Raw genomic sequence first — 27,202 nt, 5'->3', positions numbered from 1 at the left:
ATGTGTTTTAATGAATTTGTCTTCTCTTGATTGAGCCAGATCAATAAATCAAAATACACACACACACAGCTGGTGGATTGCTAATGAGAAAGTACAGACTCTAAGCCAAGGGACAGAATATAAAAAAATGACCACATTAGTGTGCATATCAGAATAAAGAGAGCAAGAGAGTGGGGAAAAAAGAGAGAGTGGGGAATTCACTCCCTTGGAAAGAGACGGTTACCGCTAACAAGTTTCAATCATGAGGGCGAATGAAAAGTCCTTACTGTGAATTCGTGAGAAATTGTGCATGTGATTCTACGAGTGAACCAAGTATGGTGCTCTAACACCTCCAAACTGAGCAGCAGGGGAGGGCACATCTAGAAAAAAAAAAATCTAGCACATACTCATAGTGTGTTTTGCCTGTGGAAGTTGATTTATCTGGTGTGCCAGCGCTGAACAAATATGGCTATGGGCTGAATAAGAGAGTTGCTGAAAGAAGAGACAGCAAAAAAGAGTAAAAACATGGGAGCGCAAGGGTGAGAAAAACTGCAAAAAGGGCAGAAGACCACATAAAAAAAGTGTGTGAAAGCCAGTTTTTACATCCAATGCCTGTTCATCACCTCTTCTCCTCACTGTGGTGACCTGCGCATCAGCGGACTATTCAAAACTAAAGACAACTACGATCGATACTATGGCACACTTTTCTGTTGGCTCTGTGTGGCATTTCCAGCATTGAATGGTCATATAGAAGGTTTATAACACCTGGAAAAGGATATCCCTTAATATTCTCATTCATCTCAATGACAGCTGCTCAACTAATGGCAACATAGAAACAGTCCATTTAAAAGCATTTACAAGCCCTCTGAAAAACATTTCCTGTAATGTAATGAAATATTTATATGTTGCTTTCAAAATTTTGTCACTATATGCAAACATTTTTGAATAGCCGTCAATGGAGGGATGCCTTTTGGATTCAGACGTTATAGTTACAGCATCTATCAGTGGATGTTAGTTGAGGAGAGCATTTCTACAGTTATCAGACTTGCAATTTTCACATGGAGGATGATGCAACATGCAAAAAAATCCCACAGACTTACATTGAAGGAGAGACCTAACAGTTAAAGTGTTTTCCTGCCACCAACATTTTCATTTTTCTCTCAGGCTGCTGACACCAAACACAGCGCATGAAAGTCTCTGTACAAAGCATATGAATATTTAATGCAGTAAACAGTTTCTCTGGAGCTGAGTTTTAAAACCCAGGGTTAGGAGTGGTGCAAACCATTTTTAAAATTACAAGTGTAAAAAATTGCTTTGAAGGTTAAAAGCGACTTTAGCCCAGGGTCGAAAAAGACATAACCCAGGGTTAAGTGCAGTGTGAAAAGCTCTATAGAGACTTGGTAACTGGCTCAGTTGACTTGGGCCAGTAAGAAAACAGCCAGACCTGCATAGCAATGTGATAAATGCACTCAACTGTATAGCAACGCCCTGGCAACCATCCACCACACCCCAGTTCTCACATTTTGCACAGAGAAGCAACATATTTGAACATGCAACAGTCTAAATTCCCAGATGCGGTGTTGTGCCTCCAGAACATTCTGGTCTGTGTGATTTAATGAGGGAGAAATCGTCTCTCTACATCAGACAACTAACCCCCATAACAGGTCGCCCAAAGGTCACTAAAGGCCATGGCAAATGCAGACGCCATATCTGATAATTGGCGAGGAGGGAGTGCTTGTGTTAAATAAAGCAATTTACACATGAACCTTGAGAACAGGGTTTCACAGCAAGCCAAAACAAACAGTGTTTGATGAAAAATAGAAAAATGTATTTCCTGTTTTGACTGTTTCACAATCTGTTACACGGACAGACGGACGAGATCTATATAGACATTGGTATTTGCATTAGAAACATAATAAATTTTTCAGCCTACATAAGTGCTCCAATACTACCTCTGAACTCTCTTCCACAGATCTAATGTTGTACACAAGCCAATCCTCCTTCAGAAAATCAGGCGTTCTGAAAGGCAGCTCACTATGGGGCTTTTGGATGTTTTCAGATGCTCAGTGTAATTACTCGCCTCCTGGCACGAGCTGCGAAGAAATAAATAAATAAAATGGAAACAGTTGGACTTATAGTGCTCTGTATATAAATATTATTCATTTGATTGTCACTGAGTTTGCTTCTTGCCTTTGCAAACCGGGTAATCATTGCTCTTGTTTGCTGGCAGTTTTTTTTTTTCGCCTTTAATGAGCAGCATGACAGACCCAGACTGATCTTCAGCAGTCTTTCAATATACGCACATCTACACACACACACAAAGAATCCTTAGCAAAAAAAAAACCCTGTTTATTGTGACTGCGCATGTCACTTTGAAAATATAAAATATCACCTGAAGCCATCCTGTATTTTTTTAGGCGCTACTGCACACACACACACACACACAAAATGTACAACTTTTCTAGATTCCTAATAAGTAAAATGGTATCAGATCAAAACTAACAACAAAAAAACCTTTGAGAAATCACTATGAATAAGCGTTCCCTGAATTCTGATACCGTTTATTTGCACACGCTGTGTACGCCCATTTCATTTAAGGAATTACACAAATAAGGTAGCTGCGATCGGGCAAACTTTACTGGGCTTGTGCAGAATCACTCCACCACTGTGATCCAGACACTTGAATCAGCCCTTTAAAATGCCAAAACTGCAATTGTCTACATAGGCTGTGTGAATATGCAGTGAGTTGTTTCACTTTTCCATCAGTTGATGAGTTACTGCTGCCAAGATCAACAGAAATTGTACACAACATCTCTTGTAAAGGAAATGATTTGCACAGGCAGTAATTAGCACAACATTAGCTGCACAATACATAATCCTAAACTGCCGAGAAATGATGTGTCTTTGCCCCAAAAAAGAATAGCAATTAGGAAATTTCAGCGCATTTAACACCTGGTTAAATTGTATGTGGTTAGTTACTAAAGTCTCTTTTCAACAATGGGGCCAATATTGTTCTTGTTGCGAAACTACAGCGCTCAGTGTCAGTTGGCACAACTGTGGTCCAGACTGGACGTTACCTCAAGGACACAATAGTTGGTGATGGCGTGATACTGTAGTAAACATTGGAGATATGGAGGATGATCGTATTATACAGAAAGGTAAAAGTTCCCAGACATGCCAAGTACATTGACATAATATCTATTGAATATCGATGAAATTGTATCATGCCAAACCATTCTCAAGTCTAAATGCTCACTGTGTTCAGAACTGCACAAACTGATGATGGAAAAGTACTTTAAGATGGCCAAGTTTGAAACGTGTGCAAACATCCTACCAGGATGAACTGAACATGCAGGTTCGATTCCATCCTTCCTGCAGTGAGTGCATCTCAATCAATGCCAGCAAACTAAAAGCAGGAGAATGAGTCGCAATGAACTGCTGGAAACCCGCCTTAAATTTGTCCTAATTCTGTCAGCTTCTACTCTCCCATGTCACCGACTGAGAGACATCCTCCAAAGCGGCAGCTAGAACAGGGTGACGTCTCAGTCTGGTTGTCTTAAGTGTGGAAGAGCGTGAGACGGAGGCTGCTGATTACGAATCCTCCTCAGCTTCTTTCGTGTTGACATTTCACCGCAGAACACCGTCCTTCTCCCCTCCAATTACTCCATCCCTTCCTCCTTCTGGACAGGGGGTGACCTTTCAATCTCCTCTAAATATCTTATTATATGGTGTCTCTGCTTTTTTTAGGCCTGGCAGGACCTGCTATACAATTACAAGACATTCACGCTTTGTTTGCTCTCTAATGAAGCGATCAGGAGTCGGACCGGCAGCCAGCACCTTGGGGCCTGCCACGATGTCACATTGAGGGAGTGGTTGCCAGTACCGCAGGCAAGTGGCTATTAAAGTCTGGACATCAGTGGAAGAATGGGCTGCACAGAGAGAAAATAGGGGCAGGAGATAATGTAGACTAAAGCCTTGTTACTTTTACCTGTTCTGCACCACCAACCACTGCTGACTGCGTGCGCTCCTCCCCAAATAGATGAGGCGTTAATACTTGATGCGCTCCCCGTTGTACTATTCTTTGAAACGACAGGGGGCGACTCTGAGTATTTGTCCTCTCAACTATCAGAAAGCAGCGGTGAGAAATAAGGTACAAACATGACTACCGGTATGTTTGTTTCAATTTCTATACACCACCAAACCCACACTACAGAAGAACCAAAGAATCGTGTAAAACCTAGTAAACCTTGAGATTATTACTTGTTACATTAGAACAAAATATATGGATATGAGAATGTGTATAAAACTAAATTAAACAACAACCTCTTAAATCATTTCTAATTTCATTAAACAATTTCATTTAGTATCATGAACATGTTTTATTAACCATGGACACAAACACAAACAAAGCTTTTCTGCTATTGTAGGCTTGTCTTGTAATTGTAAGCAATAAATTTAGATGTGCAAACTGTGCCGGTAAGATGCCGATACAGGTGTACTTGCTCGGGCAGAATCGCCTCGAGGTTGTGCATGTTCGGAATACCGTGTAACACTGGTAACACCAACTACAACAGCAAGCTTAAAGGGACAGTTCACCCAAAAATGAAAATGACCCCATTATTTACTCCCCCTCAAGCCATCCTAGGTGTATATGACATTCTTCTTTCAGATGAATACAATCAGAGTTATATTAAAAAAAATGCATGGCTAATCCAAGCATTATAATGGCAGTAAATGGCAGCCCAAAATTTGAAGCCCAAAAAAGTGCATCCATCCATTATAAAAGTAATCCATATGGCTTCGGGGAGTTAATCGATGGGTTTTTGTAAGAAAAATATCCATATTTAAAACTTTAAAATGTAAGATATCTAGCTTAGGGTTGTGCTGATGGATTGCCACCATCGTCATGCCACGCCCCCCATTGCGAGTCTTGTTGTGAGTGCGAAGCACACTAAATCTTTTTCTATAGTTAAAAACTTTGCAGGGATTGCCCTGAAAATTTAATTGAGAATATAACTAATGCATATATTCTATTTTAAATACTGTAGTCTATGCCAGATATAGCCTACATTTTGAAATAATAAACGAGGCTCAAACATCCATTCAAGCATGCGTGTTTCTTTCAGCGCTTCCGTCAGTGAAACAACACACCACAGCCTGTTAAATATTTAAACAATTATCAGTAAATAATGGTAACCTAAAGAATATAAGAAAATTAAATATTATAAAAAAAAAAAAAAAAATCATTTCCCCTCAATGATGCGTCCCCTCCGCTCTGCGCGAGATGAAACACGAGCTGGATAGACACCTTCTCAAATATCTTCGTCTTCATGTTTTCTCATGATCTTGCAAAGCAACACTTGTTGTAAAAGTTCTGAAGAGCGAATTTTATCTTCCACATTATATAGTTTTAAGTAGAAAATAGTATTTATGTAAAGAGATGGTAAAATACAGATATAGTAAATTATATTTTTGTATTAATAAAAAAAAATGACAATATCATCGTCCATCACGATGTTTTACTGTAAACATCGTCAACTGCCAATTTAGGAGACATCGCCCAACCCTAATCTAGCTTCCAGCAGACCACAACCCCATCGATTCGCCTTGTAATTACTTACTTTTATAATAGATACATTTTTTTGGGCATCAAATTTTGGCCTGCCATTTACTGTAATTCAAATGCTTGGATTAGCCAGGACATTTTTTAATATAACTCTGATTGTATCCGTCTGAAAGAAGAATGTCATATACACCTTGGATGGCTTGATGGTGAGTAAATCATGGGGTCATTTTCATTTTTGGGTGAAACAGTCCGTTTAAGCTTGCTGTTGTAGTTGGTGTTACCAGTGTTACACGGCCTTCAGCCGTACAGCAACTACATTACTTGGCCACCACATCACTGCCCCACTGTCATTTTTTTTTATTTTTAGAAACATAAACTGAGCTTCTGCTCTGCTCTATATACAACATGAGCAGCAGAATCACAGCACAGTGCAGCAGGAGTCAAATGTAAAATGTGCGGTCAGTGCCGCTGCTCCCTATACACAGAGTGCATGCGTGATTGCGAATTCGAAAGCAAAAAGTGAAAAAGCGAGCACGCATTTAAAAGGGATTTCAATACCCCGCACATTGATAGCGACTATGGTAAAGGCCTACAGTAAATACACAGAGTACATGTGTTGGCAATACTGAATACTGTTGATCTAGAGAGCAAGATGGATGATCTAATGAACCAGATCACCCAGACATGTCACATACTTTAACTATTTTATTGTTACTATTATTTTTTGTGCGTTTTCATTCACTTTCCTGCTTAGAGAGGCTTCTTGGAAAAGCGATCTTCCAAGCTAGTGAGACGGCTTTGTTTCCAGATGTCAATGCAGAACTAGATCAGCTCGCCGGTTAAAGACATCCTCCTTCCACATCAGCTCAACATACTGCATATCCACAGGTATAAGCAGTTCAAAATACTTACACGGCATGAACTCACAAAGCACAGGTCAGAAAGACGTTCATCATTCATGAAACCATATTCAATATTAAACAAGAGAAATAGTTCATGTCAATCATCTGCTTGAAACACTGCTGACAAGCTTATTGGATTTTACTTCCCAGGTCAGGTCTCGTTTTTGGTGACCCATATATGTCAATTCCATATCCTGTTCCCTACTGGAGCACGTCCAATTGGTAAAAACCTACATTACATACAAGGAACCTTCCGTCAGGAATATGAGGGTTATATGGATCAATTGACCCTGGTAGCCTATTGGCTTTCAGAAAATGTCACCACGAAGGATTCATTTGTAAGGTGACACCAAGAACCGTTAATTTTTCTGCTTCAACGTAACACAATACAGTACACAGACAAAATACCAATAAATAAATAAAAGTAGTGCAGTGAGTAATCAATCACAAGTAAACTAATATTGACGGCATGTCAAAACCATTGAATGAACTTACTGATCTAAGTTTTTTTTTTTTAAATAACTGCTAAACAACTTTTCAACAAGTCACTAGTTTCCTTTAAGTGTAAAAGTAGAACAAATACTTAGTGCACCTTTAACAAGAAAGATCTTTGTTTAAAGTTTTGCCCAACAAAAACAATTACCCCTGTAAGGAAATATGGCCCATTTTATGTGCAGGGCACGACAGAAAAGTCTATGTAAAATCTAAGGTTGGCTGAGCAGATGCTTGCAGAAAAAGGTGAGAGTAGAGTCCAAGGCTGCGAGGCAAAACAGCAGACATGAAAGTGCAGCATCTATTTAATTTAATGGCCACTGCTGGAGGGTCTGATGTAAGGTACAGAGGGATGGAGTGAATCCTGAATGAACAAAGGAAGTAGGAAAGAGCAATCCCTTAAGACTCACGGGGACCGGCCTGCTGTGTCCTTGGACAGGGCTCAGGACGGGTAACACATTACAAGCCATTTAATTAGACCTCGGGTGATGGATGTGACCGTTCACAGGAAATCAAAGTATGAAACATAGATCCATCCACTTGAATATGCTGTTCTACAACACAGGGCATATGCAATACAACCCAGGATATTCCGGTGGGACTTGTGTGACATTCGATGCGTATGTAGAAACAGTCTGGGAAGGATCGGGTGACTGTCTGCGGCTCTCACATTTCTTGTTACTAAAAGTAAGCGTGCGAATAAAAGCGCTTGGAAGTCGTTGAAAATGTGCGAGATGTCACACAGGCAGCAGGCGTAATTTGTGCTAATGATATTCCTAAATAATCTACTCTAATTACCGAGGTCAACCAAAATTATTCTCCCCATATGTCTGCTATCTGGAAAAACCTCCCTCTGAGAATTTTTTTTTTTTATGTGTGTGTGTGTGTGTTGTAAGGAACGGGGTAAAAAGATGACTGACCGCCTTTGTCACACTATTTGAGGAAGGGAATGAGTCATGCATTAGTGAAGCTGCTCCAGCTCTCTGTGGCTGCCCACCAGATTTTGTGTTGATTGCGTGAAAATGACTTTTGAAGGATTGTTTTTTTTCTCGTCACACCTGCAGCCTTCTCCATAGTCTTTCATGCGGACGAGGATGAACAGGTGTGCTACTGCTGCTTTAGCTATAAAAGAAGCTTAGTTAATTCAAATTGTCTGTCAATGCACCAAAAAGCACCAACACTTCCATGAAAATTCATCTACGGCTATCCAATCTGATGACAAGAAACGAAGAACATGAATGATTTTGTAGACTGTTTAAATCAGGACATCCCTTGTGTTTTGTCAGTTTAAACCACTTTTCAAGAAAGAATAATAGTTTTTATTGATTTATGACCATGTAGGTGAATCGAGTATTAGCTGATTGACTAAATCAATCGACTAAACCAACATTTAAGTGCTCCAAAATCCCTTCACTGCTGAACACTGGCCTCCTCTTTCTTTTCTGTCAGATGTTTATAGTTTTTTTTTTATATAAATATGATTAAGCATGTTTATTAATCTATCTCTGCTAGTGTATGACTGTAGAACAGTCTTGTTTCTATGACATTATCAGCTAATAATACTTTTTCATTTTTTATTCCTCTACTTGCCTCCTCTACTTGAATAAACATCAAGCCGATACAAGATCATTATCACTTTCATAAAGCAGATTGAGATGTTTTACGGTGTTGTAGGTATGCGGTGCTGTGGAATTATTGTCTGAAGTGTTAATTGGGTTAGCGGTGCAGAAGTTGTTTCGTACTCACAGATCTGCTGCATCGACAAACTCCACGCAGTTATAGTTCATGCATAATAAATTCCGCAAATGTTTACACATGCAGCTTGTATACTGGTCACTTTTAATTCTTGTACTGATAAATAAGCAAAGTAAATATTTGATGCCTTATTTACACTGATTCTTCTTACAGTAGCATCTCGGTCGTTGGCTGACAAGACAGAGTGATATAAAACAAGCAGCAAGAGAAATGAAACCTTTAAATGATTAGCTTTATTTCAAAATTAGCTTGCCACACCAGTCAATGGCGGCTGAATTGAGAAACTGTACCTAAATAATATAATATAATGAAGTAACAATATTATTTACTTGCCATTGGTATTTGGTGAGTGTTAATTTAGGACCATGTTCCCAATATGGTGTCCCACCGAAGAGAAATATGAGAGAGTTAGGTGTATTTTTTGACTATACTAAAGTTAATACTAAGTTCAAATACTTCTCTGAAAAGCAATGCTAGAGCTAGTTATTCTACTTTGAAATGTACGTTCCGTCTCAGAATGTTTTGTTTGGTTTGTGTGTATTTCGACACCCCGGGTTGCCAATTGGCGGACAACAGCTTATGGCAGCCATGGAAGCCAGCAAACGAAATGGGTCAGAGATCACACATTCAAACTGACCTAAAAAGCCAAAAACATTGCAAATGTATGCATTAGCTGGAGAGTAAGGCTTGTCGCTTTCCATTGTCAATTGCGCGCGTTCCTGTTGCGTGTTCTGAATCTGGCAACTCGCGTCACCATTGAGTCTGAGGAGGAGGGGGCGGGAGAAACAACCCACTCCATTATATTGAATTTGGACTGCAGTACCCATTTCAACCACTAGCTGCCAATATTACATACTGCATCTTTAATGGGTCTAATGTACAGATGAATCAATGTATATAACACAAATTCTATACTTGTGAACTGATAAGCACAAATGCATAATCTAATCAAAAAGACAGGTATTTGTGTAATTTTATTGTTCCATGTATTTTTATAAAGACAACAATCATTTCTAAAAGTACATAATAGAAACATTGCAAATGTATTTAACTACAATACACATCTTATTTAAATCTGTTTAAAACACCCCAACACATTTATTTTCTCGCTCTTTTTTTTAATACTTAGAGTAGCGAAACCCTATTTATCTTTATTTAGCTCATTAGGCCGTTCTCCAGAGCATTATTGTCAAATAATATGTGGATGTTATTAAATCAAACACAATCTGCCTTGTGAGCGAGGCCAGTGTCTGTTTGCAGGCACAGCACAGTCAGATTTTTTATTGCACGTACAGCATCACAGACATTAAAAACCCACGGTTCCATCTCCGAGCTTTGGCGTAATTAAACATTTTAGATGCAACTGAAATTGCATATCTTCCTGCCTTCAGTTCAGGGGTCACTTGAACCATTACTAGATCTTTATGAACATTATCTTGTGGCCCTCACTAATTAGAGTGTTCTGCCTTATCTGCACATTAAAAAGACTGCATTGCGGCGCACCATCGTTTAGTACTTCAAACACTTAGCTCAGAGATTAACAAAGGAGAAGCCTTGAACGGCTTATTAATGTGGCCAAACAAGCCTCTTTAATAAAGCTGTTTAATCCCTACTAAAGAGCAAAACGGTACTCACGGTCACTGCAGAGGGGACCGCCGTATGTCGTCATGGTGCAGTCACAGCTAAACCCCTCCCACTGCTGCAGACACACACCCTGATTGGAGCAGGAGTCCTCCGTGCAGGTAGTGCCAGGGCCGGCTGAAACAAACAGGAAATGGGAATAGGAGGTGGTTACAATCACAAATATTATCACAATTTCTAGACTGACACAGGTGTCCAAGCACAGAATCTGTTCACTAACATCAGCATGATTGACACAACAGGAACATTGGTGAACTTGGTCCCCATATTTATCAACAGAAACCCATTAAAACAGATTTAAGGATTAAAAACAGATTTATACCCTTGTTTAAATCTAGTCCTAGACTAAACCGCATGTTTGAGCTGTTTTAACTAAAAGCAACTTGCACTGACATATCTTAAAATATGTCAGTGCCATTGTTTTGTCTCAAGATACAAATGTTTTTAAAAGCTACTTGATTATATTTACTACTTGACCTAATTGAAGTAAGGCCTAATCCTGGCTTAATCTAAGCCCTGTTTGTGAAACCAGGCCATAATTTATTATAATAATGTATAGCTAAAGTGGGTTGCACCAACAAGGATTAAATTAAGATCAGTTTAGAGCTAATCTAGGATTTGTTGATCTAGGCTTTATTTTAAATCAAGTTGTGTTGCACCACTTAATTTTAAACCCAGATTAACAAATCAGGGATTAGAATTTAACCTGCGATTAAAACCTCAATTTACGATTAATTTTCGCCGCCATGATGGATTCGCCATTGACAGCAACAATACTAATATTCAATTTAATTCTTTATTGACCACCAGAATCTCGCTCTTGCCGATAAAGTAAATAAACTTGTAAAATGTCAGCTGTCTTTATAAAGCGCTACGTAGAGAGACCGTTACTGATCAAGCAGGCAATAAAAACATTGCGGCAGTGCGTGCGGATTTCATAAGCCTGGAAATATATTTATAGTATCAATTAATGGAGTATATTGTGGCAGCGTAATTTATGACATTGAGTGACAGTGAGTGACTATCTCTGCTCTTGACAGGGCCGCCTTATCCGTTTGATCGCCGCTCATTCCGCTTGATCGAGAGCAATAACCTGCTTATTTTTAAACAAGATTTAAAGTTTGGTGCAAAAAAATATTAGATAAACCTTGATGTAATCTAGATTTAAGATTAATCCTTGTTGGTGCAACTGAAATTAGATGCTATAGTCTATAGGCCCCACTTTATATTAGGTGGCCTTAACTACTATGTACTTACATCAAAAAAATAAGTACAATTTACTTATTGTGTTCATATTGTATTGCAAAACACTTTTGCTGATATTGAGGTGTGCTACAGGTAAAGTAAGGTACGTTTAAGGGTAGGGTTTGGTGTAAGGGAAGGGTCAACAATGTAATTATAAATGTAACTACAGAAATTAATTACAGATGTAATTACATGCAGGTAATTTAAAAAATACAATGTAAAAGTAAAACATGTATGTACACATTAAGTGTATTGTATCAAATGATTCATTAAAATGTTAATACGTAGTAGTTAAAGCCACCTAATAGAAAGTGGGTCCAATCTGTATTAAGGATGAACAATATTGGTTGGATATATATCAGCCAATATGGTCATCTCTCCTTTTACATTAAAGGGATAGTTCACCCTGAAATGAAAAGTCATCTTTTACTTACCCTGCTGTTGTTCCAATGCCCTATGTCCTGTCGAGCTCAGTCAAAATACTGAGCTCGGCCGTTACTCTGTGCTAGTTCCTGGGAGTGCGTGAGCCGTCATCAGCCGCTCTTACTATAACTTGCACTGTTGTCATGGCACCCAGGATAAGCACACACGCACGCACCATTTTGAGAAATCAGGCTCAATAGAAAAAAACGCAACTCTCATCTCTTCTATAAGGTAAATAATAAGAAATAACACAATAATACTAATAATTAGGTAAACCTCCTAAAGTGAATTTTGTGTACCGGTTGTTATGACAACAATGCGTGAGCGGCTGCTGACTGACAGCTCATACACTACCAGGAACGAGCACAGAGTAACGGCCGAGCTCAGTATTTTGACTGAATAATAAGGTTTCTTTCCCGCAAAACCTTATAGTATGCCTCCTGAACACTTTCCATATATGGCACACGTCTCACTGTATCATTAGGTGATACTTTTGTATCTTTTTTTGTTTGTTTTAGCCTGGTCGGCATTCACTGCCATTATACAGAGGAGCGAATGCAGGACATTTTTTTAAATTTCTCCTTTTGAGGTCCCAAAAAGATAGAAGGACATAGGGCATTGGAACAACAGCAGGGTGAGTAAAAGATGACTTTATTTTCATTTCAGGGTGAACTATTTTAAAATTAAATTTGCAGTCAACTCATCTAAAATAAATCTATAAAACACTACTCATTTAATAAAATTGTTAAATGTAATATACAGTATATACTGTAGAAACAATGATACCATTCAAACATATGTGGTAAGTTGCATTAAATTGATCAACATTGACAGGGAAGACATGTATAATGTTACAAAAGATTTGTATGTAATAAATGCTTTAATAAATACAAATACATGAACTTTCTATTCATCAAAGCATCCTGAAAAAAAAGTGTCATCTTTTCCACAAAAAAACATCATATAGGAATGATTTATGAAGGATCATGTGACGCTGAAGACTGGAGTAATGATGCTCAAAATTCAGCTTTGCATCACAGTAATAAATGACATTTAAAATATGCCCAAATAGAAAGCATTTCTTTTCATTTGTAATAATATTTCGCAATATTACTGTTTTTACTGTATTTTTGATTAAATAAATGCATACAATAAGTGCAAACAATGGTTCTGATGGCATGATGTGGCACTTGCGTCCCATGTAAGCTTTAAAGGTGGGGTAAGTGTTATTTCAAAAATGCTTTATAAAAGAGTCTCGGGCCGTGGACCAAAACAAACTAGTAGCCAATCAGCAGTAAGGGGCGTGTCTACTAATAATGGGGAGAAGAACATTATTAAAATACACGACACAGGACAGACATTAGCCGAGCGACGACAGAAAGAGAGAGATGGCAGATAAAAAACAAATGTGGAAGATGTCTAAGGAACAAAAGAACTGGAAAGAAGTATCAGCTTTCCAGCGCTAGAGAGAACTCAAGGAGCGAAGGCTGAGGTTGCTTTATTTCTTCTCGATTTGGTCTTGTTTTGTTTCACAGAACTAATATATGCTGGCTTTTGCTTGAATATGTGTGTCATGTTTGCATGTCCATTTGCAATCATATCGTCATTCACTTCAGCGATGATAGAGACCCATTCATTTCCACACCGTATAAGCCTGGAGTGTCTAAACATCCTCACTGTCTGTTTCAAGCGTCAGCTCGCAATGTGTGTAAAAAAAGTAAGACAATAAACTCCTAAAATATGTTTGTTTCCTTTGGTTCCTCTTTTCGTGATCGATATAACCCTCTAATCTTGTCATAATTGTAATATGTTCGTTAGTTGGTCTGTGATGCTCGTACTATTGAGTTGTTCATGAGAACTGTGTTTGTGTTTTTGGGATGTAAGGGATGACTTTTTCACTGAGTATTCGACCTGGATTACCATAGTCAGTCCCTCCAGAAAAACGCGATTATGCGATTGCATGATTTAATGCATAATCAGCCAAAGTTTTTTCAAATACGGCGCACTTTCGCAGCGTAAATTGCCTATTTCCGCATGCAAAATATGCGGGGCTAGCATGATTTCATAATCCCTGCATTTTCGTTGCAAAAAAGTCATATATATTAGCAGAAAGTTGAAAAATGTTTGTTTACTTCACACAAGAGCCGCCATTTCCCCCTATTGCCATGGGAATGTTTTAAAGTGACGTACTTACCCGACGCGAACGTCTTCGAAAAGCTGCAAACCCCGTGGTGAAACCATAGATATCTGTGAAACCATGATGAAGCACGCAAATTCCCATTTGCCAACAAAAATAACAGCAAAAGACCGCGCAAAGCAGTTTCCTGGTGTGTTGACCGATTTCAAAAAACAGCATCATGAAGCTTCAAAGCGTTATGAATCAGTGAGTCGATTCAGCGGTTTGGATCGCCAAAGTCACGTATTTCAGCAGTTTGGCGGTTTGACACACGATCCGAATCATGAATCGACTCGCTGATTCATAGCACTTCGAAGCTTCATGATGCTGTTTTTTTTCAATCGGTCATCACTATATAAGTCGTTATTTAGGTTTTTTTTGCGCACAAAAACTATTCTCGTCGCTTCATAAAGTTATTGTAGAACCACTGTAGTGAGATGGACTTTGTAACAACGTCTTTAGTACCTTTTATGGGTCTTGAGAGTGCACAGTGCATTATGCCAATGGAGGCCTTTCTGAGCCATCGGATTTCAACTAAAATATCTTCATTCTTCTTACGGGTGTCCAACGACATGAGGGGAAGTCATTAATGACATAATTTACATTTTTGGGTGAACTAACCCTTTAAGAGATTGCACTTTGTGCATTGGAAGCACTCAAATGTCTGTTTTGTATATGCTACCTCTGTAAAACAGGAAGTTATTTATTCATTTTTTCAGAAGTTGTAGCATATTCCTTTTGTAAAGCTACAGAACTTGTTTGACTCAATGTTTTGTAAATTTGAGCCATGTGTTTATTAAGGTCTTCAATAAAATAAGATGCGAACTTAAATATTCCCAGCACTTTCTGTGATTTTTTTCTCTTTTTCATCAAACCGCAGTTTTTGCAAGTTCCCGCAATTTCATTGCATAAAATTACATAAATTTCCTGCATTTTCCATCGCATGTTTTAAGAAAACGTGCCGCATAATCAAGGATTTTTGCCCGCAACAATCACAAAAAAAGCCGAATTTTTCTGGAAGGACTGCATAGTAACACACATTGCTTTCATATACCCTCGGCCGGCTGGCACAGCAGATTCTGCCATAGTCGTTGCCTGGGTTACATATGTATGGGGCGGAGCTATCAAAATAGGGGCGTGTTTGTTTTGGTGATTTGAAATATCAACATCGGTTACCAGAAAGCACTTACCCCACTTTTAACTGCACGTGCAAGTAAAATATTTTTAGGTAAGATCATATGTTATGATTGGTTCTGAACGACTCAGAGCAGCAGTATACTAACCTTCACAGCCTCGCCCCACTTGGCCCACGCGGTGCAGAGCATCTGCAATCAGGTCAGGAAGTCTGCCATTCAGGTCAACTGATGCCAGGCAGCCCTGGTAGCCATCCCGCGATGCTATAAGCTTGGGCAAACTGTTGTACATGCTCTTCCCCACACCTCCAATGTACAGCTCTCCTATACGACACACAGAGAAAATAATAGTTATCCACAAATATCAGATTTGCCCTGAAAATCAGCTGATTAAGTCTGTTTATTCCAACTGGGGCAGGATGTCTGTCTTTAAAATAAGGCAGAAATAAATGATGATGGAGTTGCATTTTGAATTGTTCATCATGTTAATGGAAGCTTCTTAAGGTGGGGTAATCCTGTGGTACTCTATGATGAGCTGAATATGTGTGGTTCTCTTTTCAACTAATTCCCTGCTGATGAAGGCTGATACCAATGAACCTTTGATGTGCAGAACAAAAAGAAAAACAGGGTTGTCATAAAACGGCATATAATTATGTAACATCAAAGTTGCCCTTGAGCAACTCTGAGAAAGAGAACATGTGGATAAGCATATGAGAAGATGAAGGAGACGGGAACCCCATTGCGATATATAGACACCGCTCTCGCTATTGCCTCCGTTACAATGCTCATCTGTGGTGTTTGGGTAGGATTGGGCTCAGACAGAGATTTGGGAACGGAGAAGAGAGGTGGAGAATTGAAATGACTTGGCTCTTCAACACAGAACAGTATGTCCCTGCGTCTGGTTCTTAAAAGCAGACTGATGCAACACCATTCAGAGGAGTCAATTATATACATTTATTTATATACCTACATTTCTGGATTGAATATTGTGCACTTTTATGTCAATTATATGCAGTTTAGAATAAACATAGTGTAGTATAATCTGTGGAACACTAAGTAAAACATTTAATATAGAATTTATAACTAATATTTATATTTTTATTTAATAGTATTTTTTAAATATTTATTAAGCCATAAATGCAGAAAATGTAGACTTTAAAACATCACTTTAAATAAATGCTTGTTGACAAAACTGGGCAATAGCAAGTAGTAATGGCATACAGTAATAATGATAATAATAATAACGATAGCTATATACTATATTGTCCAGTTTTGACAATGTTTGACATTTATTACATAATTAAATAATGTAATATAATTTTTGAATTTACAATTATTATTATTGTCATAGGACATTAAATTACCACAAAAGGTGATGACAGCTAAAAAAAAACTAAAAACAATGTAATCTGTGAATACTCTGTGGATTTAACACTGCTATTAAAATAACCTAAAGAAATATTATTCTTTATTGCTGTGTGGTTAGGAAAAATATGACATCACCGCTTATAAATAGGCCCACAGTTATAAAATAAGTCTGCTGATGTTATTGGTCTTGGTCTTGTTCTTGAAGGTGCACACTGCTCTTTCATTCTGCAAATATACATTGTGGAAAACATCAAGGACGTCCGGGGACCTTTTGATAAACATTCACAAGGCAGACCATGTTTATAGGGCATTGTTTGCCAGTGAAATGCAATTTCCAACTGAGCTCTGCAGGCAAGACAGGCAATTACGCGTTAAAACTGACAAGCAAGAACACATATGGCAATTTTCGTCCTACGGTCGAAGAGTGTTCTCTCTCTCTCTCTCTGATTGTTTGCTGAAATATGCTCTTTTTCCACTTCAACTGAATACGCCCAATTAGACCGCCATTAAAAGCCCCTTCATCTAAACCTCTGTACTCTTTAATTTTATCTCACCTCACTACAGATAAGTTGCATTCTTTCGTTCTAACTTTCCATTGAGAGCCCCTCAACCTGACTCTCTTCAACTAACTACTGTAATTGTCCTCGGTGCCTCTTCAATGGAATGAACGGTCTGGATATAGCTCCACCCCTTAGGATACTCATTACATAATACCCATTTTACAATTCAGTGCAACAGGTGTTACTGGCTGAATATCAATTGAGCTTCTAATAGCACTGAATGTCAAAGTGCTTGCAGCACCATACAAACATCAAATCATTTTTCATAAAATGTCTATTAATATTATTCTTCCAGTGAGTCCAGACTGTAACTCCTAAGCAAGACTTTAAAACATTGATGCACTGCATGCATTACTTTTCATGAAGAGGGTACAAAATAGGGCCAGAAACTCTTAAAAATAAAGACTTTTTTTCTCCTTCTGAGACAATTGGTTGGAGGTGCTTAACCTTCAGAAAATGTTCACAGTCGAGTCAACCTCTAGAGGTCAAACTAAATATTATATGAGATATTTTAATATATTCATTCATATTTTATTCATTTTATATGAGATTTGCAATTTTTGAAACCCTGTTACCAAAATTTGGAACGTCAAAACTGTATCATGGAGTTGGACTGAAACGAATGGGAATGCTAATTGGGAGTTTTCTACAAGGACAATAGACCTCCTTGATTTTTTATGATATTTTAAATAAAGTAAACAATAGTGGTATTACTAACAATGGGTTACACATTTATTAAATACATTTAATTTAAAGGGTTAGTTCACCCAAAAATGAAAATTCTGTCATTAATTACTCACCCTCATGTCGTTCGACACCCGTAAGACCTCCGTTCATCTTCGGAACACAAATGAAGATATTTTTGTTGAAAGCTGATGGCTGAGAAAGACTTCAGATAGGCCTCCATTGGCATTCAGTACATTTACACTCCCAAGACCCATAAAAGGCACTTAAAACATCGTTACAAAGTCCATCTCACCACAGTGACTCTACAATAATTTTACGATGTGACGGCAATAGTTTTTGTGCGCAAAAAAAAATCTAAATAACGACTTTATTCAACCTCTTCTTGTCTTCCGTGTGTGCCTCCACGACGCATGCGCGAGAATATGACGTAGTGCCGGGGTTCGGGAATCCATGAAATGCACACTTTAACCCCATTTTGAGAACTACGCAGAGACCTAAAGCACGATCAATGTAGAATTCAACATGTTATATACGCGCGTCTTCCTCTGCTTGTAAACAAATCGCTTCTGGGTCATGTGTCCGAACGCCGGATCTGCGTCATATTCTCGCGCATGCGTCGTGGAGGCACACACAGAAGACAAGAACAAGTTGGATCAATGTGTTATTTTGATTTTTTTTTTTTTTTTGCATTGTAAAATTATTGTAGAGTCACTGTGGTGAGATGGACTTTGTAACGATGTTTTAAGTGCCTTTTCTGGGTCTTGGTTGAGAAAGGCTTCAGATAGGCCTCCATTGGCATTCAGTACATTTACACTCCCATCAGCTTTCAACAAAAATATCTTCATTTGTGTTCCGAATATGAACAGATCTTACGGGTGTCGAACGACATGAGGGTGAGTAATTAATGACATAATTTTCATTTTTGGGCGAACTAACCCTTTAATTGATTTTATTTGACTCCAATACTTATGGAAGGTGCTATAAATAAATTACAAACATAATTTTATAATATGTGTTTTTCGCCAAAGTAGAAAACAGAAAGGAAATGTTCAAGGAGAGAAAAATTGGCATCAGCAACACAGGCTGGATCTGAACTTGTGTATCTAACATGAGCACCAAGGCTCAATGACTCTGGAGCACATGGGCTAACCAATAGGGCAAGGCTCCAGAGAAAAAAAACAACAAAAAAACCTTCCCTTCCCTTAAATTTACAAATGTTGTGCCTGTGCCAGCTCATCTTCACAATAAATCCCAGCTCACAGCACAGAATCCAGCGCCACACCGCGCTCAGAAGAAAAGCTCAGTCTGCTTCACACAGAATAGCCCATGCATGGTTATTAGCTCTGTATGTCTCAGTGTTATGCAAAGACTATTAAGCAGACTTCAATCACAATATTCAATTATACACCCAATAGTTTTTTTCATTAGTCATTCAATGGATGGCTGGGCAGCGGGAGAGCGGAGCTTCTTTTGTGGACGAGAGGGAGGAAAATCAATTGCTTTCATATGAAGGAACTGCAGGGAGATTGTAAAAATGACATCTCCAGTCATGCGTCTCTGTTGAGTAATGACGAAGCAATATCCCTGCTGGATAAAAATGGAAGACAGGGGGGAAAAAGAAACACCTTTGGCTGTGCTCCATGACCAGAAGCCTGACCAGTGGATTAAAGCTCCAATAAACGCTCTCATAATGAACTGTGCTGCTAAGGCCTAAAATTTTCCCATCATGCCAAGTTCTTTAACATCATCTTTAGCATTTTGGGGATCAAGGGGAAGGTGCCACTATAGTATCATAATGACTCCTAGTATATAGAGCAGTAGCAAGTGATTATTAGTGTTGTGTGGTACGGAAACTAGCACTATTAGTAACGAACATCTAAAGTATGCTGTATTAAGTATGAAGTACAGTAATTCTGTACCATTTAAGCTACAGAGATGAATTATATCCCAAAGCATGCAACTTTTTGAAAAGATATTGCGTTATTGAGCGAGTGCCATTATTTTTCTAACTGTAGAATGAGCATAGGAACATTAGGCTAGATGATGCAAGGATGTTTGCCAGAACGTTTTTTTTTGCTACAGTATTGTGTTTTGTGCAGGTGGTTGCCTGCTTATCCATTTGAGTCTCGTTGATATTCAGGTCTTTAGATTTGGTTTGGATCTCTCCTTCAAACATAAGTCAATGCAAGCTTGCCAGGAGAAAACGGTGCCTAATTGCTTAGAAAAGTAATAGCACACCTCACAAAAGCTGCACAATTTAAGGTATAATTTGTTCGGTGTTTACAAAGAATGGCAGGTTCTCACCATGATATAAAAATGTGTGTGCTTAGGAAATCTTTGCCTCGACTGAACTAGCCACCAACAGCTCATTAATAAACTCATTGACATTCACATTTTATAGCAACACCTGGATTTTCCTCACGCCAGGGGGAACAGGAAAGCAATTGGATTCCAAGTCAATAAAACAAATTTTCAGAAAACATTTACAGGGGCTGGATGGCAGTTCCTTGAGGAAGAAGAAAAAAACTCAATTATCGGACAGCGTGGAAATTCGCTTGTCACGAGCGCGCTACACATATGCTCATTTCAACACACATAGCAGGTCAAGCGTCACTTTCCACTGGCTCCCTCACAGAAAACAACACCACATCTCAGCACCTTCCCGTCTGAGGATGTTCATTTTACACTTCACAGAAGAGCACTGGACCCTGGGGGTTGTTACGCCACTCTCCATTCTCTCCGGCATAATTGCTTGAACAATTACAACTGACACGTACTGCGAAGTTGCTCTTTTGATGTTTAAAGGACTTGTTCTGGGGCAGCCAAATAAAAAAAAGACCTTGGAGCCTGACTTCAGGAGTTTGCACTTCATGGCCTTATTTGATTTGACCATTATTACTCTTGTACTTAAAACAACATGTTGACATACAATTAGATTTTTTGTGCTGGATACTTTGTAGCTTTAAACCTTTCTTGTCTTTATCCGAGCATCATGATTAACGAACCTTGAGGGGGGAAAAAAAGATATTTTATAGTGTAGAAACTCATGGTTGTTTACATATATATATATACATACATATTTATATAACATGAAAGCGATTGGATTCCAAGTCAATAAAACAAACAAACAAATTATATAATTGGAAACATTACTATGTTACTAACATTACTGTAAAGGTGCAGTGTGTAGTATTTATGATCTATTGACATAAATATAATATACATACATAACTATAATATAGTATAATATACATAACTACGTTTTCAGTGGTGTGTAAAGAGCTTACATAATGAGCCATTATGTTTTTATTACCTTAGAGCGAGCCATTTCTATCTACATACACATTATGTACCCTTACAGTGAAATCGCCATTTTGAACCGTCATGTTTCTATAGTAGACCTAAACGGACAAACTTCTCTACAGAGCGCTAGTCACTCTCCGCTGTCTTAGACGACAACCTTTTTGTCCTTTGTCCCGTAGCTTCTCTATGTGCTTCGAAAGGGAAGTGAATTGATTACAATTCACACCCTTATCACAAGCTCCCGCTAAATTTCACACACTGCACCTTTAATGTTTTTGAAAGAAGTCTCTTTTGCTCATCAAGCCTGCATTATGTGATCAAAAATACAGAAAAAAAATCAGCAATATTGTGAAATATTATTACAATTTAAAATATATTCTAATATGCTAATTTTTTATCAATGTTATTATCAATCAAACCGTTTTATTTTTAATTTTTTTCAAATAAAAAATTGTATGTATTCCTGTAATGATAAAGATGCATTTTTCAGTATCATTACTCCATTACTCCTTCAGAAATCATTCTATAATGCTGATTTGATTTTTAAGAAAAATGCCTTATTATTATCAATGTTGAGAACAGTTGTGCTGCTTAATATTTTTGTGAAAATGGTGATACCTTTTTTCTGGATACTTTGATAAATAGAAAGTTCAATGAACACCATTTATTTGCATTTCTTGAATGTATTTATTAAATTTATTCAAGCATTTATTAAATATAAATCTTGATAAATAAAAACATTTTATCTTTTTTTATCTTACAACTAATGTTTAAATGGTCTAATAATTTTTTTCCACAAAAAGTAGAAAAAAATGGTTTTCAACATTGATAATAATACATGTTTTTTGAGCAGCAAATCAGCTTATTAAAATTATTTCTGAAGGATCATGTGACACTGAAGATGTTGTAATGATGCTGAAGATTCATCACAGGAATAAATAAGTACAGCCTTGATAAGCATAAGAGACTTCTTTCATAAACATTCCATTTCATTTCGTAAAGAAATGGTCCCAATCTACCACATTACTAGACAAGCGGCGCACAAAAAAAAAAAACCCAACCTTGACAAATTCTCCTTACATCTACTTGTTCCATGGTTAGATTATGTGGTCTTGACAAACAAAGTGGGTTCTGATTTATTTTTTTTGAACTCGTCTCAGCTTTCTACAAATGTCGACTAAGACACAAAACTAAGGACTGCCTGCCAAGATTTCTACTAAGATGCCAGTGAAAACTCCTAGCCTAGACTACTGCTATGCCAACAGCTGCTGATGTCTTTTCAATCAAAATATTTCATTTCAACACACACAAGGAAAGAAGTAAATTTACATGAGATTCATATTCGTACATTTTATGTGAAATAAAAGTTTGTTTTTGTGCCCAGAGTCAAGCAACACCTGCTTAAGATAGCAAAAGCGGTTTTGGAAGCACTAAAAATTATGCAAAGTCAGTGGCGTGTTGTTGTTGCTTTTTCTCTTTCCCCTGTAGGCGCTGCTCTTTGTTCTTCTAATTACAGCCGAAACAGTGAAAAACGATAGCAAAACTGAGAAGTACTGGAAGGTAGATTTCAGAAGCAACGTGAGCTGGGAGTCGTGTAAATACCCATCAGGAAAGATACTCATTAAAGTTGAATGCAAGAGTTTGAAATCAAAACCCAAGATGAGTATAAAACTGCAAATATGTATCTAAGCGTACCTAAGAATGAGACAACAGTCATAAGACTTGAGCCTAAGCAACCAAAGTGAGTGTAATGATGGAAGAAAAATTATTTCATTATTGTTATAATGAAAATCAGAAGACTAGAGAATATTTCCTAGAGAACAAAGTGAAGTCACCTGTGCAAACCATTTTTCCAACCCTCCAATATAAAAATGCTCAATATATATATATATATATATATATATATATATATATATATATATATATATATATATATATATATATATATATATATATATATATATATATATATATATATATATATATATATATATATATTTTTTTTTTTTTTTTTTATATATAAGAGGTTGTTTACTATATCTGGATGGGCATATATCATTTATAACATGGTTAATGGTGGTCGGTGAGGCGTTGCTAAATGTTTGGTGTTCTGACTGGTTGTTAGGGTGTTGCTAGGTGGTTGCAAACAACAATGAGGCTGTGAAATACAAATGGGCTTCTAAAATTTGATTTTCTGGATTTTTTTCCTCATTCTGTCTCTCATAGTTGAAGTGTACCTATGATGAAAATTACAGGCCTCTCTCATCTTTTTAAGTGGGAGAACTTGCACAATTGGTGCTGACTAAATACAACCCCAAATCAGAAAAAGTTGGGACAGTATGGAAAACGCAAATAAAAACAAAAAGAAGTGATTTCAAAATTTACTTTGACTTGCATTTCATTGCAGACAATATGAACAAAAAATATTTCATGTTTTGTCTGGTCAACTTCATGTCATTTGTAAATATGCATCCTTTCCTGTCATTCAGACCTGCAACACATTTAAAAAAAAGTTGGGAAAGTAAAGCATTTACCACTTTGTAATGTTGCCATTCCTTTTCACAACACTTAAAAAGACGTTTAGGGACTGAAGACACCAAGTGATGAAGTGTTTCAGGTGTAATTTTGTCCCATTCTTCCAGCAAACAAGTCTTAAGGTTGGCAACAGTACGGGGTCTTCGTTGTCGCATTTTGCGCTTCAAAATGCGCCACACATTCTCTATTGGAGACAGGTCGGGACTGCAGGCAGGCCAGTCAAGTACCGGTACCCTCTTCCTCCGCAGCCAGGACTTTGTAATGTGTGCAGAATGTGGTTTTGCATTGTCTTGTTGAAATATGCATGGACGTCCCTGGAAAAGATGTCTTTTTGAAGGCAGCATATTATGCTCCAAAATCTCTATGTACTTTTCAGCATTAATGGTGCCTTCACAGAAGTGCAAGTTACCTTTGCCAAGGGCACTGACACAACCCCATACCATGACAGACCCTGGCTTTTGGACTTGTTGCTGGTAACAGTCTGGATGATCATTTTCTTCTTTGGTCCGGAGCACACGGCGTCCATTCCTCCCAAAAAATACCTGAAATACTGATTCATCTGACCACAGTACACGTTTCCACTGTGTGATGGTCCATCCCAGATGCCTCCGAGCCCAGAGAAGTCGACGGCGCTTCTGGACACTGTTAACATAGGGCTTCCTTTTGGCACAGTACAGTTTTAACTGGTATTTGTGGATGTAATTACATATTGTGGTACTTGACAAAGGTTTGCCAAAGTAGTCCTGAGCCCATGTGGTGATATCGCTTATAGATGAATGACGATTCTTGATGCAGTGCCGCCTGAGGGATCGGAGATCACGGTTGTTCAGCTTAGGCTTGTGCCCTTGTCCTTTACGCACTGAAATTTCTCCAGATTCCTTGAATCTTTTAATTATGTTATGCACTGTTGAATGTGAAATATCCAAATCTCTTCCTATCTTTCTTTGAGGAACATTGTTTTTAAATAATTTCAATCATTTTCTCACGTATTTGTTGGCAAACTGGCGATCCTCGGCCCATCTTTGCTCCTAAAGGATTAGACCTTTCTTGGATGCTGCTTTTGTACCAAATCATAATTACAATCACCTGTTGACATCACCTGTTTCAAATCACATCATTATTTAACCATTTTACCTCATTACTAGCCCTAAATTGCTCCTGTCCCAACTTTTTTTAAATGTGTTGCAGGTCTGAATGACAGGAAAGGATGCATATTTACAAATGACATGAAGTTGACCAGACAAAACATGAAATATTTTGTGTTCATATTGTCTGCAATGAAATACAAGTCAAAGTAAATTTAGAAATCACTTCTTTTTTTTTTGCGTTTTCCATACTGTCCCAACTTTTTCTGATTTGGGGTTGTACTTTTTTGCCCCACTGTATATCTTGATGGGCATATACAATTTATAACATGGTGGTCGGTGATGCGTTGTTAAATGTTTGGTGTTCTGACTGGTTGTTAGGGTGTTGCTAGGTGGTTGCAAACAACAATGAGGCTGTGAAATACAAATGGGCTTTTAAAGGGATAGTTCACCCAAAAATGAAATGTCTGTCCCATCCTCATGTGTATGTAAACTCAAACAGAACACAAAAGAAGATATTGTAAAGAATGTTGGCAACCAAATTGTTACAGTTTCCATTGACTTTCATTGTATGGACTACAAAAAAACCCACTGAAAGCAAGTCAAACAGGTTTGTAGTGACATTGAATGAGCAAATGATAACAGAGTATTCATTTTTGGGTCAACTACCCATTTAAGTCGCACTATTACATACCTGTGTGCATATCATTTTAAGTCAAAAAATAAAAAAGGCATATCAAACATGAATATGCATTGAGTAACTAAGGTACATGGTAAAGGATTCTGAAAAGTGTGGATATAGAAAGGAAATACCTTTGAGGTCCAGGTTGCGGGCTCCATTGGAGTGCTGCGTGACCGTGCGGGAGTCGATCTTGAGCATGTGCACGTTGCTGTCATCGCGGGACACCATCACGTTGTGCCACTGGTTGTCATTGAGAGGCTTGTCGGAGTTGCCCTTCATGAGCGACGGCCCATTGCCCAAGTCAAAAACATAATGGATGTACCTGCAATACATCAGTTCCCCTGTCAATCACACAGCCCAGTGGAATCAGGCAACCCTCTTTAGGATGACAATACTGCCTTTCTGCTTCCAAATCAATATCTGTAATAAGGCTTGAAATACTGGCACAGACAGACTTCCATCCTGTCAGATGCTCGGTGCGCAGCCCCACTAAACAGTTTACAGTCTTCAGCAAAGTGTCCCTTAAAATGAAATACACGGTGGCTCCATATATCATACTTAGACATTATTTGATGCTTTGAAATTGTTTGTGTAGATTTCACTTCACATATTTACTTTAATTTAAAGATTTTAAACACACACTTGTCAGTGATAAATGCGCTAATATTAGTCGTGGACAATATATTGCAACCATACCAGTGATCAGCCAATAGAAAGAAAAGTGTTCTGGAAGTAAAACGGTATTTTACTTTTTTCCATAGAGAATCTGATCTTTATCAATAAATTGCAACATAGGCTCATTGAAAAAAAAAAAAAATTTGCGGTGGCAATACTAGTGGCAGTACCACGATAGCAACAGATTTTATTTCTTTACATACAAATTATAATAAAAGAGCCAGATTATTGATTAATGATTTTTTTGTTTCATTGCAAAATGCTATATAATGACCTCAAAACACTTACCGTAATGCATGATTTATAAACTAATACACTAATTCCACACTAATACTTTTTCTTTTTGAAAATGCTCTCTAAAGTGGATACATTTGAAAACGCCGTTTTTGCACTGTAGTGTGGACTGGTATTTGAAAACTGACACATGACACATATGTCATTTAGTCATGACACATATTGTACAGATTCACGTTTGTACCAGTATTGTATTGCTATTCACTTTCACACAGTTGCTAAAATGTGTTACTTTGCACACTCGTCCTGCATAGATGAAAATGTACTCGCATTTGATGTCCTGCGGCAAAACATGAGAGCTGTTGCGTTTTAGACCAAACATATAACGGTGAGTGAGTGCCACCTGGACGAATCAGTGAATGATGAAAGAGAGATATCTTGCTAAATAAAAATTTCCTGCCAGAAGAATAGCATGAAAACTTTATAATGTCTGGTTCGACTGTATCATCTCATTGAGCTTTTATGAGGGTTTACACATGCGCAGCAAATCGCTTGAAAACGCTAGTGTGGACAGAAAGCGTTTTGCAACGAAAATGATGTTTCAAATGTATCTGGATTAATGTAGACGTAGCCATAGTAAACTTGCTTGGGAGTTCACCTGATACATTGTTGAAGTTGCGATCAAAAGAGTCACGATAAAAGAGCTCAAATACTTGTAGAAGCAAGCTACAATGGCATGGATACTATTGGTTAGGTTTACG

At 37.9% G+C, this 27,202-nt stretch overlaps 1 protein-coding gene across 1 annotated transcript in view; it reads right to left on the bottom strand.

The window, feature by feature from the left end:
- The window catches only part of nrxn2a (neurexin 2a), a gene marked incomplete at its 5' end in the record, with an annotated part of 403,284 nt that overhangs the window by 218,830 nt on the left and 157,252 nt on the right, over positions 1-27,202 (bottom strand). Inside the window, 3 exons of the mRNA XM_079834263.1 lie at positions 10,330-10,452; positions 15,463-15,636; positions 25,664-25,854. Coding sequence (XP_079690389.1) covers positions 10,330-10,452; positions 15,463-15,636; positions 25,664-25,854 — 488 coding nt within the window. The remainder of the gene's footprint in view (positions 1-10,329; positions 10,453-15,462; positions 15,637-25,663; positions 25,855-27,202) is intronic.

The sequence above is a fragment of the Gobio gobio genome (assembly GCF_949357685.1).
Source record: "Gobio gobio genome assembly, chromosome: 14".
In the NCBI taxonomy this organism is placed as follows: domain Eukaryota; kingdom Metazoa; phylum Chordata; class Actinopteri; order Cypriniformes; family Gobionidae; genus Gobio; species Gobio gobio.
Note: the sequence above shows the minus strand (reverse complement) of the source record. Positions and strands in the feature narration are given on the sequence as shown.